Source organism: Schistocerca piceifrons, chromosome 3, assembly GCF_021461385.2.
Source record: "Schistocerca piceifrons isolate TAMUIC-IGC-003096 chromosome 3, iqSchPice1.1, whole genome shotgun sequence".
NCBI classification, from domain to species: Eukaryota; Metazoa; Arthropoda; class Insecta; order Orthoptera; family Acrididae; genus Schistocerca; species Schistocerca piceifrons.
Window position 1 is genome coordinate 602,949,490 of NC_060140.1, and position 22,063 is coordinate 602,971,552.

Sequence of the window (22,063 nt, forward strand, 5' to 3'; positions counted from 1 at the left end):
ACTCGAAACTATCGCGGAAGACAACGTGGTTATAATAGTTTTTATGTAACACATTTCGTTTTACAAGCGCCGCACGGAGTGGCCGCGCGGTTTGAGGCGCCATGTCACGGATTAAGCGATACCTCTCACCGGAGGTTCGAGTCCTCCCTAGGTCATGGGTGCGTGTGTTTTCTTAGCATAAGTTAGTTTAAGTAGTGTGTAAGTCTAGGAACCGATGACCTAGCAGTTTGGTCCCTTTGGAATTCACACACGACATTCGTTTTAGAAGCCCTTAAAGTGTTACTACACCGAAGGTATCCCACTTTTCTCTCTGTTCACAATTACACCCACAAGTAATGTAGTTTCCATGGCCTGTATTCAGATATATAACACGTATTTTTTTTCTGTTTCTTCCAGAGATTCACCACTTTCACCAGCGTGACGCTCAGTCTGTTCGTCGGGACTGTCATCCTAGGTGAGTCGTTTGGTTATTAATTTGTTAGTAATTATGTGTACAGACTGAAGGAAACAACAGTAAATAGTTATCAATCTATATAAATACTAAAAACGTAAATGGTCGCTTGTTCAAAATCTTAAATCTCCGACAGTTCTTCGCCGATTGCTTTGAAATTTTGACAGAACGCTGAATTCGAACACGTGCGCTGTTTCATATACATTCTGCAGCCATTATATATCACTCTTTTAATATTTGAATATATATGTAATATATAAATGGAAATGTTGTTACCAAAAATCCCGAAAGTTATTGACTGGTATGTCCCACATTTTCATACTTTAGTCTAATGACAATATGGACGGACATAGGCTACATATTTTAATGTGTATAGAATAGAAATATCTATGTATTATATAATAGATTACGTCGCAAGCAAAACTCTCGAAAAGTTCTTGACCGTTTTACTTCACATTTTTGCACGTTGCTCTAATTAACATTCAGTCAGACCATATCGCAAGTTTAATGTCGTGAAGATTACGAAACGGGTTGTTAACCAAAATAATTTACAAGAGCAACCAAGCTATTATTATTCAGGAATGCACAGTTTTTCTATTAAAATTGACTGGGGGAAGATAATGCTGTGTTGTGCCCTGCTTTGAAAGCGCGCAGTTTTTTTCGCATTCATTTTTTAACTACGGTACCATGTCACGGAGAACAGGAAGGAGGAGACGGACAGAGAGGAGAAGGAGGTGGTGGGAACAGAAGGAGAGGGGCGAAGAGGAGGAGGAGAGAGATGGGAATCACAAGCAGATTAGGACGTATACCTAATTTCCATACACATTTAGCAATTGCGAGGGTTGGGTTGTTTAGGGGGAAGAGACCAAACAGCGAGGTCATCGGTCTCATTGGATTAGGGAAGGACGGGGAAGGAAGTCGGCCGTGCCCTTTGAAAGGAACCATCCCAGCATTTGCCTGGTGCGATTTAGGGAAATCACGGAAAACCTAAATCAGGATGGCCGGACGCGGGATTGAACCGTCGTCCTTCCGAATGCGAGTCCAGTGTGCTAACCACTACGCCACCTCGCTCGGTAGCAATTGCGAGCATTGCTGGGTTCGCATAGCTGTACATAGAGAGGAGGAAGGAGGAGATAGAAAGATGGGGGGGGGGGGGGGGGGCGGAGCGGGACATGGACAAAGAGAAGGGGAGGAGATTGGCGAAGAGATGGGGAGGGGGTAAGGAGATCCACAGAGAGAGAGAGGGAGGGATTAGGAGATGAACACAGAGAGGGAGAGTAGATTAGAACGTATATTCAGTTAGCCAGAGTGAGCCACAGCGGCGCGTGACCGGTTACAGCTAGTAAGGGAAGCAAATTTTCTATATGAGTCTGCAATCATTGTGGAGGAGGAGGAGGAGGATATTAGTGTTTAACGTCCCGTCGACAACGAGGTCATTAGAGACGGAGCGCAAGCTCGGGTGAGGGAAGGATGGGGAAGGAAATCGGCCGTGCCCTTTCAAAGGAACCATCCCGGCATTTGCCTGAAGCGATTTAGGGAAATCACGGAAAACCTAAATCAGGATGGCCGGAGACGGGATTGAACCGTCGTCCTCCCGAATGCGAGTCCAGTGTGCTAACCACTGCGCCACCTCGCTCGGTGCAATCATTGTGGAGTTTTGTGAATCTGGACGTCTAGAGCACTTAATATGTTTCTTTATTTACAACGACGTTTCGGCTCCTACCATCATAAGATCAAAATTTAGACCTTATAAAACGAAGTTCTGTTTAAGCTGCAACAGAACCTTCGCGTAAGCGGTGCGTCTGCTTGGCTATTCACAAAACAGTAAATAAACCCGCATCTTACTAAAAGGTCGCTTATTGAGAAAACTTTGATTACGTAGTGGCACTGTAAGAGACTGGTGGCTCGAGGCGGATGGGTGGGGCTGAGGTGGCGGTATATTCGATGAGAAAGCAAGTTTTAGTTGCCGCTGGGAATGCAGTAAATTCAAAGTTCAATTTCTTATGAGCCACACACACCATGAACAATCGTATTGCAATATAATGTCTGTGTCCGACATGTAATTTGCATCTTATTTGTGTTTCTTATCTGTGAATCTATGAAGCCGTAACAGTTTTGTGTGTGTGTTTCTTTTTTTTCTACTGTTCTACATATTTCTTCGAAATGCAGACGTAAATCACGCTATGTTAAATATGAGAGGAAGACTTAAGATAACGTGCTCCGGAGCGGGCTAAGAAATCCTTTAGTACCTTTAGTAGTTCCTCAGTTGGCGTCACGACTCTGAGTGTAAACCGTTCCAGTCGTCCCATGAAGGATATAATGCAGAAAAGTTGAGTTAGGTTTAATACTCTTTTAAATCTCTTTACCTTTTGATTTTCGTAAGTCAATTTTACTTTCTGACAGCCATCGTATGTAATGAAGGTAATGAACGAAACACGATCCGTATAGAACAGCTTCTGTCCCTTGTACAGTTAATAATCGGTAAATAAACTCTACTCTGAGTGCTATATAAATGTTAATTTAGCACTCAGCGAACAAAAAGGCGGAATTGTAAGAAGCTCTCGCGGCTCACCGACAGGTTTGCCGTGAATAGGGGCGAGTGTCAACTGTAGAAGCAACATTAACAGCTGACAAATGTCCAGGTGACGATTACAATTCAAAAGATAATAACATGGTTGTACCTCAAGGCAGTCAGATCTATGCTGCGGAAAAGAAGTCTCGAATCGCTTTGTCGTAGATACGGTGGGCGAACGACTTAAGGAGACCTGTGTGTGTGTGTGTGTGTTTGGGTGGGGCGGCTAAGCGTTATTTAGCACCCGGCGTTCCGCACCAATTGAGAACTGTGACAAAGCCATGTGAGGCACGGCGATTCGGTGAGTGTGTGGACACCGTCTGCCGTGCCGTGTGAGTCGTAGCGTCCACAGACGACGGATCGGCCGAATGCTGAAACTGTCATTTGCGGCACAGAATTGGGAATAGTGCGCGCCGGTCACGCGCCGCCGGCAACTGGACTTGCGACGTCAGCGGAGTTAATGCCGACCGAGGCAGTAGGTGGAAGAAGTGAATTAACTGCTGGACACACCCGCCGCTACAGTTGCTACTCCGTTAAAACTCTATGACTAACGACCCGGCAAATGCTATCAGTCAGTGCAACTCTTGCAATACGCGCACACATGTACACCGTCTTTCCGACACACTTGCTAGCACTCTCTCCTTATCTCCCTTCGTCGATCACTGCCATCATCTCTCTCTTCCTTGTCTCATTTCCCTCCTACTTCAAATCACTTTCTCTCTTTTCCCTCCTACTTCAAATCACTTTCTCTCTTTCTATTTCTGGGATATGGAGCTACATACACAGCTTGTACTACAAGTAATAGTAAAACGTTACATATCTGAATGTAATGGATAGTAAGAGAAAACACATTCCAGTAAACATAGGTGTGCAAGATAACTGGGAGTATGTGTATATGAGGCACCTCTGACATCAGTATGAAGAATTGTCGAAGTCCTCACTGAATTTGAAGTAAAAACTCTTCTATTAAGTCCCCCATGACTGTGCTCAAATTTCACCCATGACCTACCTTAATGAAAAATACTGTACTACTTTGGTAAGTTAAATGTTACTGTTTGCTGTATGCTCGTACCTGTTAAAGATGTTCCACACTTCGTCCTAGCATTTGGATGGTGTCTTGCTCTCTCCTCTCCAGTGATACGTCGGTTCTTTCAAACATACGCCAGACCCTCTCGTACAACTTGACAACACTGCATAGTTCAGAGCCCCAGTTCTTCAACCAAGTCATTGAAAGTATCGTAAACTCCAGTTCTGAGGCGATCCCAGACAAACAGACCCAAAGGTAAGATGTTTTGGAAGCCACCTATAGACCATGTTCGACATATCCATTTTAATCTTACATCTGCAGCAAAATGTGTTGGTCCCATTATGCATGCACCACTTTCCCAAACTATGGTCCATGGGTCAAATTACGGCTTATTGGAATGTTTACATTCAGGTACATTTGTACCAACTAGGGCACTATTTTATGCAATTATCTAGCAGAGATCTTGTTTGTAAACCCGTATTTACTGGAGGGTAACTACAGCTATTGTCATTTGTCTTATATGCGTCACTTTTTAGTACCAATTATGAAACATCCTGTAGAATGCAGCGTGTCATATTACGAAACTAGCCTTTCTATCATGGCTTCACCTGCATCTGTATTTCACCCACATATATGGAACACACCTTATCCTGCATCTCTATGACCGACTATTTGTGCCTCTGTCTGTCCACCTCATTCACCCACCTCTGTCTGTCTCCTCTTATCCACTCTCTCTATCTATTCATCTCCTCTTCCCCTTCTCATTGTCCATATCCTCCTCCACCTCTCTCAGACCAATCTTCCTGGCCCCTCCCTCCAACCATATCCTCCTCCCCCTCTCTCTTTATTCCTCCAATTCTCCCTCATTCTTTTCCACCTGCCACTACCTCTCTACATCTTCCACTGGCCTCTTGCATCTCCTCCTCCTTCCCTCTTTCTGGCCATTTCCTCTTCTCTCTCACTTTGTCGATCCTCTCCTCTATCCATCTCAACCTTTCCCCAGCCAAGCTCATCATCACAGGTAGTCCCTGCCATACAGTTCAACAAAGCAGGATGATACTGCTCCCCCCACACGCTTGTCAGGCAGGGCAGGCTAAATGTCAGGACCTAAAAAAATCGTCGGTTTCTTGCCCTCACGAATAGGCTGCTCAGAAAAAGAAGTAGATTTGGCAGGCTGATACTGCTCCCACACAACATGTTTGGCCTGTTGTGCAGGGTGGGCTATATGCCAGGGGATAGAAGAAAAAGGCTTTTTGCCTGTGTCTCTGCTCCTAGGAGATTATAAACCCCACAGTGCTGATACTCATGAGACCTGCTGTTTCAGTGTCAGATTTGGCTGAAATCTATCCAGAGGTTTGGGGGGAAATCCCAGACATAATCATATACACATATATACTCATTTCTAGACCACTCTTTGTAGTCATTAGATGCCGTTTCTCTTCTGTTGCTGACAATAGTTTCAATTTTCTTTTGTATTTAGTATGTCAGCACAAACATAAAGAAACTACTTGTGATACCTAGCGACAGCACATAAACAGTGTTTGTTTCTGATTGTCTGTCTGGAATAATAAGCTTTTAAAGTATATCAGTAGAACAGCCTCATGTTAGCGCCATGTGACATTTATTTCAAGGACATTTATTGAGAGTAACTGCAAAATAGGGAGAATAATTATTGTTTCTAACAATGATGTAGCACTGATGCTTCTATGCAATACCACATTTTCATAGGCTCTTTGTTACAGCAGCCATACTCATTTTCTTCTCAGAATACTGATTATTCTTTGTGTTCTGCTTATCCTTCTACTGAATATGGCAGAATAGCTATTCGATTTGAATAAAGACATTTTCCTCTTTGGGATGTAAATTTCTTTATTTGAAATTCAACATTTCTCGGCATATATGGTACACAGCATTAGTACAGTGTGTAGAACACATTGATATATGATGTGAAACTGATCAAACGTACACAAAGAATTTTACGAGCCGCAAAAGATAAAAATCTCTTCATTCAGCACTGCGTCATGTATGTGTAACGACTTGTAAAGAAAATATAGTCGCCTACAGCTGCTCTTTCGACTGGATACATAAAAATTTTGTAGACAATATTTTGGTTACAATGAAAAGTAAAATCGTTTCCTGTTAGCACGAGGGCCATAAAAACATCCACACATCTAATTTAATTTGAGCAGACTTGTACTATAGGTCACAGAAATTAAACTCAAAGTATCGGAAGAAATACTACCAGACTGCTGTTAGGTGGAACACGCGGTATGTTTATAAAATCTGCAATTTTCTTTTCCTAACTTCTTTGTCTTATACCACTGATTCCCTTCTGGAGCTTTTTTTGTGTGTCTAGTAATGAAAGTCTTCATACCGGCTTCTAAATGAAACTTCTCGCTGCTTTTTCACTGGGGCTATCCGCTTCTATACTTTTTCTGGCCACCGAGGATTAGTTTCATTCAGTCTTTCGATATGTACATACCAATATAGATATTTGTTTTACATCTGTGTCTCTAATTGCAACATACTAACACACTACATCCATTCGTATGAATACGTAAATTCTGAGAAAATTCCCTTTCACGCTTTCTCAACGTTAATACAGCTCGTGCAGGACTGATTCACAGTTGTAATGTAGTTATTTGACAAAAAATTTCACACAAAACCGGTTCACAGCTTATTCTAAAGAAATATGCCCTAGTCATTTTGCATGTTCATGAAGAGGACATTATGTAGACATCACCATCGTTACTTTTTTCTCTGCGAGATTTCTTAATGCTAGTATTCTACCTATTCAATGAAACATTTCAATCCTTTTTAATCTTCACTGATCATAGGCTAGAAATGTGATGACGTTATGGTAAAGTTAGGATTCCAGGGCTCTTCGACAATGAACTCTTGACCTGTATGATGTTTAAGAACTGACAGTCTTTCCCTGGACTCTGAAAACCTTTTGTCAGTCTACAAAATTGGCCAAAAAATTGGTTCCAATCTATTTTCACTCCCATCCTGTCTTAGATTTTGTCTAACACTCTCCTGCTCTTCCTCTTCCCTCCAGCGTTACTCCTCCTCCACACACACACACACACACACACACACACACACACACACACACGCACGCATACACAGATCATAGTACGCCAGACACCTAGTAGATTTCTCCTGTGCAATTCTCTATCCAGTGACTGGCACAAATATAGATCAGTCACTCCTTGGCTCCAGACGTAGATGGTAATTGATATTATGTTTTAACAGCTGCCAAGCGCACGGTGCCTCGACATTAATTAGGCCATAATCACACGTAGGCTGTGTATAGCTAGGTCTACTGCTGCTGCGACGCAGTCGAGTGACTTCTTGCTGCTGATCAATGCAGTTGTTCTCGGCGAACGTATACTCATTCAAATTAATGATTCTAAAGCGGATGATTGCAATAATAGCACGAGCAAAGTACCTCCAACACTTCTACTGTTACACGCCTCCGCAGCCGAGATTAATGGCATGAATCTCGACTTCGAGATGATTCTTAGAATTCTAGCGAATTCTTAGAATTCTAATCACCACCATTTGGCCGGCAGGGGAGATGAAGTGGTGGTGTACGCTTTATGATCATCAGACTACGTGGCATTTTCTTGAGTTAAGTTCAAAACTTCGTAATAACGTCTCACAGACTTAAATACAACGTTGCTGATAAACATCCCGTCAAATTGAGCTATAAGCTCTGTACCTTCTTTGCTGCCACTTCCTACCTTTTATTTGTATAATAATCCAGGCGTCACATACACTTCATTCTCTACGTTCATCACAACAAGTTATTACTGAAACAAAGCTCAGATTTCGAAGTTCTGCCCGACACTTTTTTTTCAATTAGAGTTTTCAAAACTGAGCATTTAGCCTCACTGCATGGAAAGACAGACGAAACTCTAATGACAGTAATACGGAGAAAAGCAGACTTATGAAATTGCTAAAACTCGTCAAAAACTAAAAACGAGTTATGAAACCTTATATCTTTCTGTATTTACAAACGCGTACTCTTGGGTACAATAGCGGATCGTAGTAACCAGTAATGACATCAATGCATTTGTTTGCCATGTTACGGAAGTGCGCTGCTTAGAAAACAAAATGGTTGAACATAAATCCATACATATTATCTAATCCACTGGACGTATTTAACCAAAGTTAGTACACGTATACTGTTAGGCAACAAGCGATGTGGCATTAAGAACCTCCTTCCTATCATAGTTCGGGAGATATGACGTCATAAACAATGAGATGCGTGAAAAACTGCCACATCATGCATGACATTTATTTTATTCCTTCTGTGCTACTAATTCTACTCGCAATAAATGTAGCAGACAATACTCACATTTACCGAGAAATGTATCTACAAAATTATATCCTGGTGCCACACATAGTTGAGCAGATGTGACGTCATAGATAATGAGTCGCGTAAAAAGTGCCGCATCAGGCACGAAGTTTTAATACATTTATTCTTTACTACTAAGAGTTTTCTATGTTCGAGACAACTTAAGAAAATTCTTGGTATCTGGCAGAACTTTTGACAGCTTTCCACTGCGAAGCACAAACGGTTGTAGGCGAAGTCAATAGCTGTCCATAGAGGTATGAAGAGGCGTTGCCGTAGAGACGTTTACTAAACAGTGTTGTACGTATGCGAAGCAGCTGCGCCCAGCGTATAGAAAGACCGAGCCTACTACAGGAGTACGTATAAGGTTTCGTTTCTGACAGAGAATTCGCAAAATGTATACCCGGGCAATGCCAGGTCCGTCAGCTAGTAAAATTATAAATAAAGTCACATGGAAATAGACCGAAATAATAAAATAAAGATACGCTTCTGGAAAGTAGGAAAAGACAGTAACCAAATGATATACACGATCACAAACCAACTTTCCAAAAAAATTGATGTTGCATACTATTATGTAACGTAGGAAACTAAAAAATAGTATAAGAGACGAAGAAAAAGAATGTACTAATGCTGTGTTGGTCAATTAGCAGATACGGGAGACCCTCGAGTTAGTTTTTTACCGCCTTGTTAGGATTGACAAATTTCTTAGACCTTTCCAGCGATGGAATAATCATGTTGTTCCTCATAGTATGTGATCGCATTGTTCCCAGTTACGCTCACAACAGTCATACTCGGAGTTATGAAGTGATAACGGTGTGCTGCTACCGCGCAGTCGCCGCGGCATTGCCAGAGAATCACGGCGCCGTCGAGGCTGTGAGTGTCAAACAACACACATTTCCGATGTCGAGAAGGAGCATCAAACATCTGCTTTATTCGAGCTTCTTGACAGCTGCGACGTTAATTTCTATTTGTGTGACTATCTTATAGTCGAGCCGAGTAGGAAGTATTGTGGAGTGGTAATGCGAAGGCGAGGCATACGGAAAGAACGTGCACGCTGAGCACGTTTAGCAATGCCGGGAAGGTGATAAGCAGTTCAGCTCATTGCAGACCGCAGCGCGTTGCCGTTTGTTGTCCAGCGACGAAAGACTCCTCGCGTTGTCCTCCGCCACTGCAATGTCAGCTGAATGACGTCCCTCACAGTGTCTGTTAGTAAATCATATCGTCGAAAGCCGTGTTGCGTTTTCTGCGTCACGGTCACCTTGCGGTGCGGATGAGCACAGGGTGTACCATTTATCTTGACCAACCTAAATTACTGTTTGTCCAGAAGCGAAATAAAAGATGTATCAAACAAATGTTGCTTAGCTCCCATGGGGACATTACCTCCATCATTATCGTCTTTGTTGTATCTTTGTTCCCTACGAAGGTACGAACAGCAATATGTCTTTTTCAAATAGCAATTTACACTTTTTATCTGCTAATCCCATTCCGCTTCTCCAGACCTATGCAAATGTGTCACAGAATACTATCCACTTAAACATGACGTTATCAAAAACGGAACACAAAATTAACTTTATAAGCATGTTGCATAAACGCTTTTGACCACAGTTTTTATTGTCTGAGTTACACGTTACTCGTGAGTATAACTTCTGTGTCGTCCTGTCGTCCTGGCGCTGTGGTTGCTGTTCCTACGCTCCCAAGCTTTTGACTGACTTGGGTGTGAACCTCTCTAGGACTGACCGTCCCGACCACCACACGTTTATGTTCCCATAATTATTTGGTGGCAACTGAAGATGAAACTTTATGCTACGAGACCGGTAGTGGAATAAATTAAGAAATTACTGGCCACTGAAGCAAATTTTTATTCTATAAATACGTTCTTCAGTTGGGGATGTTCACTTGATCAGATGTGAAGGAGGTTGTAGAAACAAGATTTTTTACGTAGGACATCCGGCAACGGAAATTAATCATCGTGCTTTAATTGTAAAATGAAAACTGCGGTTTAGGCACTAATAGTTTTTTTAGATTAAAATTGTTATTCAATAGTGTTATTTTTGTTATTTATTGGTCCATAAGACATAATGTCCTTTAATATCTATTTATTACATACTTCGTTGGCATTCTTTCTCGTGCCTGCACACCGGTCATGATAAACCACAGAGGCATACTCGTATACTGTCGATGTGATAGACGTTTAAGGTTAGTTGTTAATGTCTCAGTCAGACGATTATCAAGTTTCCGTTTTACTTTAATGTATCCCAGTACATCCATAATTGGTGAAGTAAGTGCGTTCACTGTATAATGTCACCACAGCTGAAATATGCCCATCGCGAATTCCATGTTCCGTGCAGAGAATTTTTAATTTAATTGTATATACTTTTGGGTGGGGGAATGCGTTGCATTAAGTCGGAAAGTCGATGAGTAAACTAATGGCGTAAAAAATTTCCATCGTAATAATTGACAGATATGTTGTTTTAAACAAACAGTTCCAAATGATGTGTAAAACGATATGTTTTTTCTAACTTGCTGATTCTTCTTCATCACCTCATTTTCAGTTTGCATGAGGAGGAAATGACCGAGTGACCATTCATCAGTTTTCTTTCATAAATCTCTTTTATTGTATGCCCTTTAATTAACATATAATGATAGGAATTATTTATGAGATATGATTACTTACACATGACACCTGGATACTTGATAACGACCCATGACTGTGAAATAATATACTCGCGCTTGCACAGTAGGCCGATGGTCACCACTTGTTTCTGGGGATAAAGCTCTGACTGCTTCGAAATCGATAACGATTAATGAACAACATTAAATACAGCTTTGTAAAGCATGAAGAAGGCAAGGAAGTATTTTTGCTAGAAAGAGCGGATAAGCAGTTGTTAGGATCCCACTTATAAAATGAATGGACATAATTTAGTTCCAGTATTAAGAGCAAAGTCTGAACGGACTGGAAATCGAACGCTGAAGAAGTATGTGCTGAGTAAATGGATTAAGGACGGAAAAGACACCCCGTGGTTTAATAACAAAAATCAGAAACTGCAGAGGAAACAGATACTGTTGCAGTCTCGCTTCGAAAAAGAACCGCGCGAATGACGGCATGCAACAGTTAGCAGAAATTAGTGAGTTAGTAAAGAGATCGACCCGCGAAACATGCAACTGCTGTCGCCATCGTTCCTTAGCAAAAGATCTTGCCCGGACCCCGGAAAGATTCTGGTCCTATGTAAATTCGCTAAGCGGGTCTAAGGCTTCTGTCCAGTCACTCGTTGACCAGTCTGGTGTTGCAACAGAAGACAGCAAAAGAAAAGCCGAAGTCTTAAATCTCGCGTTTAAGGCATCATTCACGCATGAGTATCGAACCAACATACCATCGTTTAACCGTCTTACAGATTCCCGCATGTAGGACATAGTAAGAAGTATCCCTGGCGTGGAGAAACAACTGAAAGGTTTGAAAACAAATACGTCAAGAGGTGCGAATGGAATCCCAATTTGATTTTACAGACAGTACTCTACGGCAGTGGCCCTTTACTTAGCTTGCATTTACAGCGAATCTCTCGCCCAGCGCAAAGTTGCGGGGGAATGAAAAAAAAAAAAAAAACAAGGTGCCGTTGACTTTTGTATACGAGAAGGGTAAAATATCGGACAAAATTACGAACCAATATCCTTAAAATCTGATGTAGAATTCTTGAACATATTATCTGTTCGAATATAATAAATTTCCTTGAAAAAAACAGCGTCTGTCCACAAATCAGGAGGTATTTAGAAAGCATCGCTCGTGCTAAACTCAGCATGCTGTTTTTCTCGCATGATATCCTGCGAACCATGGGCGAAGCACAACAGGCAGGTTCCATGTTCCTAGATATCAGCAAAGCATTTGATACGTCGCGCCACTGCAGACTGTTAACGAATGTACGAACATAAGGAACAGATTGTCTGGTATGTGAAGAACTCGAAGACTTCTTCAGTAATAGAATGCAATACGTTGTCCTCGACGGCGAATGTTCATCAGAGACAAGTTTATCGTCAGGAGTGCTCCATGGAAGTGTAATGGGACCACTCTTATTCTCTACATCTAAATGATCTGAAGGACAGAATGAGCACCAATCTGCTGCTGTTTGCTAATGACGCTGTTGTGTATGGTTCAAATGGTTCAAATGGCTCTGAGCACTATGGGACTCAACTGCTGAGATCATTAGTCCCCTAGAACTTAGAACTAGTTAACCCTAACTAACCTAAGGACATCGCAAACATCCATGCCTGAGGCAGGATTCGAACCTGCGACCGTAGCGGTCTTCCGGTTCCAGACTGCAGCGCCTTTAACCGCACGGCCACTTCGGCCGGCTGTTGTGTATGGGAAGGTGTCGTCGTTGAGTGGCTGTACGAGGGTACAAGATGATTTAGACACAATATCTAATTGGTATGATGAATGGCTGCTAGCTTTAAACGTAGAAAAAGATAAGTTAATGCAGATGAGTAGGAAACACAATCCCATAATTGGCGAATACTGCATTAGTAGTGTGCTACAATACACAGTCATCTCGATGAAATATCTGGGCGTGACGTCTCAGAGTGGTGTGAAATGGAAGAGCATGTAAAGATTGTTGAGGGGAAAGCGAATGATGGACTTCAGTGTATTGGGAGCGTTTTAGGAAATTATGATTCATCTGTAAAGGAGGTCGCATATGGAACACTAGTGTGACCCATTGTCGAGGACTGCTCGAGTGTTTGGGATCTCCATCAGGTCGGATTAAAGGAAGGCATCGGAGCACTTCAAAGGTTGACTGCTAGGCTTGTTACTGGTAGGTTCGATTAACACGCGAGTATTGCGGAGAAGCTTCGTGAACTCAAGTGGAGGGAAGACGATGTTCTTTTCACGGAACACTATTGAGAAAATTCAGGAAAGTGGCAATTGAAGCAGACTGCAGAACGATTCTCTTGTCTTCAACATACATTACGCGTTAGGACCACAAAGGTAAAGTGAGAGAAATTAGGGCTCGCACGGAGGCATATAGATAGTCGCTTATCCTTCACTCTGTTTGCCAGAAAGAGGAAATGAAAAGGCTGATAGCTGTACAAGGTAGCCTACACCATGCACCATTAGGTTGCCTGTGGTATATGGATGTAGATATCGATGAAGATGATATCATAATAAAGGAAATGAGTAGTTGGTTATTTGCTGCAGTAAGATGAGAGGGATAATGGGGAGGCGGGAGTGTAAGTACTAGAGCTGTCATTATTTGATAGTCATTATGTGCGCGATTAATGTAGGAATGGCTAAACTGGTACCAACCACCCTCCACCACGCACTTTCAGTGCCTTGAGAGTCGCAACTACGCCAGTATTACTACTTTTTCGTTGTACACAACGTAGATACACATCTCTAATGAGCTCCCTGTCGGCTTGGTGTTGATAACAAGAAGTAGATTTGAATGTAGAGAAATAAACAAGGGAGACACAGGAAAAAAGCCTAATTGTAATAGGCACCGCACGTCCTTTTGTGCAGAGGCCGACGTCGGCTACCTTGAAGCGCAGTTACTAATGGCACGAGCAGACAGAGGCGCTTGTGTTTTCCTTCGAAATAAACTTGTCAGCAGCAGGCTGGCGAGTCGTTAGGCTGCGTAGTTTTCATACGCGCTGGAAATGAGGTGTAACAGCGGGCGTACGGCGCCGTCTGACGGCAACTGCTTTAGCGCTGCCGCGTCCCGTCCGCGCTGGCTTCTCGTTTTTCTGTCACGTGATACACAAGGCCGAAAACAGATAGGTTCCTCGGCGCGCTAATAGCACCATAAACATGTTTGTGCTCTCGACGACTGTCCGCAGTTAGAGTCGTAGAAGGGAAAGTGCGGTGTAGCGGGCGCACGCGAGTCTTTGTTCCCTGGGAAACGTCTCCTCTCCTGTTCCGGAGGCAGTACGCAAGCGTCTGACTCACTTTCGAGGAATATCAAGTTCATAATCAGATGAGTTACCGGCTAAAAATCTGTCACTGGATACCTTTCAGGAACATAGACAAAAACGCAATGCTGAATTTTTAATTTCTCCTGTTATCTGTAACTATACTCTGCAAGTCATCTTAGGTACGGTTTGCGGTGAAAGGGTACCCCTGGGATCATTATCTGATCCCCGTTTAAGCGGGAGACGAGGTCGTCGCTGTTATAGAGTGTTTTAGGGTTATAACTCCAGATATTGCGATCGTTGCTAGGTTGATATGTACACACCTCAGTGTGTTAATTTTTTTTTTTCTGTATCTAACAGTCTTCCTGCCGATACATCATGTAAGTTACTACCTGATGTCTTCAGCACGGTCGTAACTGCACCACTATGTCTAGTGCGCCTGTCAGTATAGACTAACCGCATTGCGTTCACGCATCTTCATTTCATCATCTGACCTATGCCCAGTGGAAAATAAGCGTTAATGACTTGCTCTTGATACATACTTGGAGATACTAACAAACCTAAAACCCTAACACACCTATTAGTTATAATTATTAGTTTGCAAATGGAGTAAATGCTGGTGTAATGTTGTTTAGTACAATGTCCATAGTCACCAATACAAGTAGTTGTCCTTAAACCTTTAACACCCTGTGTAAATAGTGGAACATTAAACGTAGGTTGAGCCATATGTAGATAATGATACATCACATGTCGAACGGTCGCATCCGCAGATTAAGTACAGAAGAATATTCATGGCGTAGGCATCCACAAGGAACCAGGAATGCAGAGATTCTAGTCATTCTCTGGAATATAAGTGTTTAGTGTAACCTACAAAATTATAGTATGACAGATCTCGAAAGTGATCAACTCATTTATATCAAAATGGCAATTAAACACTCTCCATCCTTTAAGTTCTTCCCACCCGCTTCTTCTGAACACATTTTATTGATCGTCGAGTGAAGAATGTAATTCACACTATTCCGAAGACGGGAAATGTGAGCACTGTTGCACAATCAGCTTGACAGCCCATACATTTAAGCTACTAATAAGATTAATGTACAGAACAATGTGAAAGAAAACTGAGGGCCTATTAGATGAAGATGAGTTTGGATTTAGGGAAGTTAAAGGTACCAGAGACGCAGTTCTCAAGTTACACTTGATCACAGAAGCAATACTTAAGACTTAAGAGAAGTGAAGACATCTTCATAGTATTTGCCGAATTAGGAAAAGCGTTCGATAATGTGAAGTCACCAAGGTGTTTGAAATTCTCAGAAAAGTAGTTTACTAATTCAAGGGCAATTTGGGTTTCAGTCTTCCTGTTCAGAGTTAACAGGAAACAATAAGAATAGAAAATCGAGCGAGAAGTACTGAGGTTATAAGAAAGGTGCAAGGCAGGAATGTAGTCTATTTCTTCTGATTTTCTGTTTGTCTACCTCCTCCCTCGCCCTTATATGTTGATCTCCTCTTCATCCATATCTCTGTCCTTCTATTCCTTTCCACTCCCTGTTTCTGCATCTCCTCCTCCCCCACCTTTCTCTGCCCATCGTCCTCACTCCAATAGGCCCCAGCCCCCCCCCCCCCCCCCCCCCAGTATTTCTTTTGGGACAGTAAATAACATGTGTACCAAGTATGGCTGAAAACGATCCAGGGATGTAGGGGTAGTTTTTTACCTGCAGCTTCACCCAAGTACATTCACGTCACATATATTTAACATGTTTCACACATTTTTGTACACATATTTCACTAGTATCACTAGCGAATTCCGCCCTGCAGTTTCCTTTTCACGAAACTCGATGATTATGACGTCTTATTTCCCGAACTACTATGTGTCCTACCGTGATATAATTTTGCAGCTATATTTAGAGGTATATGTGGATACTGTCTGCGAAATGAGTTACGAATGAAGTTAGTAGCAAAGAAGTAATAAATTAAAACGTCTTGCATGATGCAGCGGTTTTTCACACTTCTTAGTGTTGACGACGTCATGTATCCTGAGCTATATATCGTTGTGTTATATGTGAACATTGTCTACAAAATGTGTCACAAATAGAGTCAGTAGTAAAAAAGTAATAAAGTAAAACGTCATGGCTGATGCGGCAGTTTTACTGCGTGAACAGCGAAAATTTAGTAAGCGATAAACTTTTCTTTCTTTCATCATTTCGTGGGGGTGTGAGAGAGAAGAAGTTTCTTACTGGTACGAAATTATGTGTAGAGTTTGTTGCAAATAACTAAGTGCTCTCAGCCTCAAATCCGGGATGAATAAAGCCTGCGTCTTTGCGCGTGTAAGGCTACACTTCTTTTTCGCCTCAAACACCATCGATTTGATAGGTATGTGGCTCTTACCCTCACAGTACTTCTTTCCAGACAGTAAGTGGTATGTGTACCAGGTTTGGTTCAAATCTATCCAGTAGTTTAGCAGGAGATGTGGCACACACATACATTTTTGCAATATGTATGTGTAACGTATGCTCAGTTCCATTCTTGGAAGAAGGTTGTTGCTATCCCTTTTTTTATATAATATGTTGCTTCTACCTCACTCAAATGCTTATTATGCAAGTCAACTGATTACTCAGTTAAGGCAGAACACCAATGATATGGAATGCTGCACTTATAGTGTAATGAATAGCTCTCAAGCTACAGAAATCGAGAACTGTTTCAAATAAACAGTAGGGCTGATACCCGAAACAACAAAAAATATTATTTCTGTTTCCGTAGTGAAATGCAGGTCACCAGTTTATCTACCTGCCAGGAAACATGACGACTTTAGCCTACTGCGTGGTGCCTGATTGGTGAACCGGTGTATCCCCGGTTGTCGGCTCTGAGGTAATGACACAACAAGCCTAATGGCCTCAGCTTGGATTTGGCGTGGTAAGGGGGGCGGGTGAGGAGGGTGACTGAGACACAAACAACAAAAAATATTATTTCTGTTTCCGTAGTGAAATGCAGGTCACCAGTTTATCTACCTGCCAGGAAACATGACGACTTTAGCCTACTGCGTGGTGCCTGATTGGTGAACCGGTGTATCCCCGGTTGTCAGCTCTGAGGTAATGACACAACAAGCCTAATGGCCTCAGCTTGGATTTGGTGTGGTAAGGGGGGCGGGTGAGGAGGGTGACTGAGACACAAACGCAGTAAGTAGGGACGTGCCTGTAACAATGAAAGTGAAACGCAAAGAAAAGGAAATGCAGCCATGAAGAGAAAGCTGGCGTAATCACCGAATAATGGGACTGAATTCTTTGCAAACAGCTTGAAAAGGCCATCTGTCGTCACGGCACGGTTCGCGGACGGGACAAAGCGTACGTGAGGAGAGGGCCGCGCCTGTAGGTGAAACGCTGGCGGCTTGGGGGGGGGGGGGGGTTGGGTTGAAGGAGAAGGGGCACATCAACGCCTCCACGCTTCCGGCCGGTCATTGTTTACGCTGGCCCATTCAGACGTGGTGACGTGACACTTGAAAAGCCGCCGCGTCGCTTGTCGCTCGTCACCCGCCAAAGCCACGTCAGACGAAGTTGCTGCGTGCACGGAGCTTTCTTCTGTGTTTGCCTGCAGCCCGCATGAGCGCTTTTCCTTGTTTGCAGCCGCCAAACAAAGCAGTTTGTCTGCTTACGACTGCGAAATTTATCGTTGATGCAAGGATTATACCCTTGCTGTATGTCAAGCCGTGAGTCTTTGTGCGAGGACTGCAATAACTTCCTTAAAGTTGAGCAAACAGACGTACAGCATATTGAAAACCAAAGGATAACAACAAGCTCCCTACGCGGCAATGAAATATTGATTTTTCCGCCGCACGGTGTAATGAAGCTATCATCGAGGTTTCTTCGGACGATAAAGGTAGCCCTGTTCTCAGCTAGATGAGCCTATTTGTAAGAAGCCCTTGCGTAGGCTTCCGCGGCCAGAATCAGTCGACATAAAAGTTTTCTGGGTATGGTATCGCGTCATAATGTATAAAACTACTGCTGCTGGAGAAAAACCAACGTTTCGGTCACGGCTGCAGCGGTCTTCTTCTGGGTCTACTGGTGCGTTCTAGCTATGCAGTGTCCCTTATGTTTTTCTTTTTTTACTGTTCACTGCGCATGCCATTAAGTCATAATTTTAAAATGATAGATCGTTCCATTGGTCACTTGAGGAAGAAGGAGAGGAAACTTTATTTTAATAGGTTATTGCGGAGGAGGGAAAATAACCTCTGTTGTGTATTGGCTCTTGTGTTATGTGCAATAATTGGCGGTCAATGTCGAATGAGAAGTTGGCTGTTACTTACCAAATGCTGGACGTCGGCCGCGCGGCGGCAGTTACTCGCCGGTAGTGCGAGTCTATTGGGCTCTGAAATAGACAAATTGCAGCCAACAGTGCGCTTTCCTTATGTGAAAAAATGTTACTGTTACGTCAGAATATGCTGACTGAACGTAACGTTTGCAGTGTTACTTGAAAATGGCCATAAGGCCGAAAATGCAATCGTAACAATAAATATTTTATACAGTCAACGGCGACTATGATGTCTTTTGAGAAATATTATATGACTGTGAATTCAAACCATGAGAAGTTAAACAATTAATTTTATTTTTTGATGAATGGGAAACTCAAAAAGTCTTTTTCCATACATTTTCATAGGTGTTCCATATGAGATACACGGCATATGTCAATGCGGTGTTCAAATTGTTCCCACACTGCAGCGAGCATGTTTTGAGTTACAGTTTCCACAACTGCTGTTATGCGATGTTTCAGTTCATTCATTGTTGCTGGTAACGTGGCACATAAAGATAGTCTTTTATAAAGCTCCACGCGAAATAAGCACATACACTCAGGCTCGGTGACCTTGAAGGTCAGTGATGTATGGCTGAATCATTTGGTCCAGTGCGACCGATCCATCCTTCAGTGATGATTTGATTTAAAACTTCCCGCACTTCCAGATGCCAGTGTGGCGGTGGCCCATCCTCTTGCTAAACAAAGTCCTTGGAATCAGTCTCCGACTGTGGGAAAAGAATGTTGTCAAGTATATCGAGATATGTGCTTCCTGTAACTGTTCTCGGCAAAGAAAAAGGGACCATACGCCTTTTCCCGTGAAATTGCACAAAACACATTACATTTTGGAGAGTCTCCCTCATCTAGTACAACTTCATGTGGTTTTTCCGTACCCCATATTTTCACATTATGACGGTTGACCTTTCAATTTAAATGGAATGTTGCCTCGTCACTAAACACTAAGCGTGGAGGGAAACTGTCATACTCAGTCCTTTCACGAACTAAATTACAGGACTCCACACGTTGCTGTTTGTCACCTTCACGAAGAACTTGCAGTAGCTGAATTTTGTAAGGTTTCATGTGCAAACGTCGACGAAACACACGCCAGACGGGTCATGTTGAGCTGTCGAGCTGCACGCCGAACGAATTTCTGCGGACACCATTTTTACTAGAACTGAAGTGGGCGCACACTGCTGCTACTTTGCGTGAACCATGTAAAACTCGAGAGTCCGCTCTTTCCAACAGTACGTTATTCACTCACATTTTTCTAATAACATAAGAGTTACGATTTTTTAAAATCGGATAATTCTTTTTTATACACTCTTTATTATTAAATGCAATTATTTCGGTTTATTTGCAATGAAAGTAACGTGAAAACTGAAAATAAAAGAATGCTTTCTTCAGAGGTTCTGTACCCACAACTTTCAGATTTCTGTTGTGTACCTTTTCTGCTCCGTCTACCGCTGCCCGCTGTACTAACGTAGATAGTTCATGCCTCGCCGACTTGCGCCAAAAATGCTTTTCTTTCCTAAATGCTTGACCATCTGGAGCTCCCCCTCCTGTCATTTTCGTTTGTGGCCAAGCCCTGAATGCATACGTATTATAAAAATGGATGTACGGATAGACGTATGTATAAATGTATCTATGTTCCACATCTCCTCCTAAGCTACTGGACTAATCTCAACCTCTTACTTACTGTCTGTAAATCATCGCTCTAGGTGTAAGAACCACCTACCTATCAAAGGGGTGCGTACAGGGACGAAAAAGTAGTTTAAGCGACGACGCGCCAATATCCATACTTCATTCATCCAGCATTTGAGATTGACATCACTTAGTGACTTGCAATAAACTTTACATATAGTTTCGAACTTCTTATCGCTGACAACACTCACAAAATGATGAAAGGAAAAAAATTTTATCACTTGCATCATTTTCGCTGTTCGTAAAGTAAAACTGGCGCCTGAAGCATGACGTTTTAGTAATTACTTTTTTAGTACTAACCGTATTCGCGACAGGTTTTTAAGACAGCATTCACACATTCCACTGACTGTACCGACTAAATTATATCATTGTAAGAAACATAGTTCTGGAGATTGAGGTAATAAACACCGAGATACATGAAAAGCTACATCATGCAAGATGTTTAATTTTATTACTTCATTGCTACTAACTTTATTCGTAACACTTTTCATGGACAGTAGTGTACATATATGGCGCTGAATGTACCTATAAAAATATATCATTTTACGACACATAGTTCAGGAGAAATGACGGTAAATACTGAGATGCGAGATAAACTGGGGCATAGTGCATGACATTTAAATTATTATCTCTTTACTGCTAACTTTATTTGCAACACACTTCGCAGACGGTATCCACAATGCTGCTGGATATACGTAGAAAAATATATCATTATTCGACACATAGATCAGGGAATGCAACGTCATAAACACTGAGCTAAGTAGAAAGGAAAGTGCAACGTGGAATTTGATAGAGATACAGGTGAAATATGTGTACACATACTTTTGAAATGTGTTAATTATATGTGAAATATATCTGACATGTGCATACGGGGCAAACACATAGGTAAAAAGCTCATCCTTAACCACTGGAACGATTACGACCGAATTCGGGACACATTTTAGTTACCATCTGAAACGAAATACTTTAGGGATAAGAACCACGTATTAGGGTGAGCGTGATAGCGTGGAGAGAAAAGAGGGACAGACAGACAGTGAGGAATAAATAGTAGACGGACACCTACAGGGGGAGGAGAAGACAGACAGAAAGAGGGGCGGAGGAAATGAGCAGAGTATGAAAAGAGGGAGAGATGGACAGAGACAGCGGGAGAACATGTAGGCAGAGAGATGGGGAGAAAGAGATGAATAGAGAGATGGGGTGGAAAAACTGTACAGAGAAACTGAATAAGACTGGTTGTTTTAATGAGTTGGGGGAGGGGACCAAACAGCGAGGCCATCGGTGCCGAAGAATAGCGAAGATCGGCCGCGCTCTTTCAAAAGAACCATCCCGGCATTTGCCAGAAGTGATTTAGGGAAATTACGGGAAACCCAAATCAGGATGTCCGAACGCTGGTTTGAATCGTTGTCCTCCCAAATGCAAGTCCAGTGTGCTAACTACTACGTCACCCTGTTCGATACTAAAGAAGAAGAGATGGACAGAGGAAGGGGAAGGAGGAGGTGGACAGATAGAGGGGAACGAGGAAGTGGACAGATAAGAGGAGCAGGAGCAGACTGGCAGAGAGAGGGGGAGAGATAGACAGAGAGGGGAAAGAAGGCGGACTTACAGAAGTTTTGAATAAATACATATCCAGGCAACATCAGTTACTCAGCAAGTATACCATAATATCATTTGAATAAATACATATCCGGGCAACACCAGTTACTGGCCATTAAAATTGCTACACCAAGAAGAAATACAGATGATAAACGGTTATACATTGGACAAATATATTATACTAGAACT

The 22,063-nt window shown here is 42.3% G+C and overlaps 1 protein-coding gene across 1 annotated transcript in view; it reads left to right on the forward strand.

The window, feature by feature from the left end:
- LOC124788882 (dual oxidase maturation factor 2-like) overlaps positions 1 to 22,063 on the forward strand; it is a 695,079-nt gene that overhangs the window by 292,661 nt on the left and 380,355 nt on the right. The window contains exon 3 of the mRNA XM_047256164.1: positions 397 to 454. Within this exon, the coding sequence (XP_047112120.1) occupies positions 397 to 454 (58 nt within the window). The remainder of the gene's footprint in view (positions 1 to 396; positions 455 to 22,063) is intronic.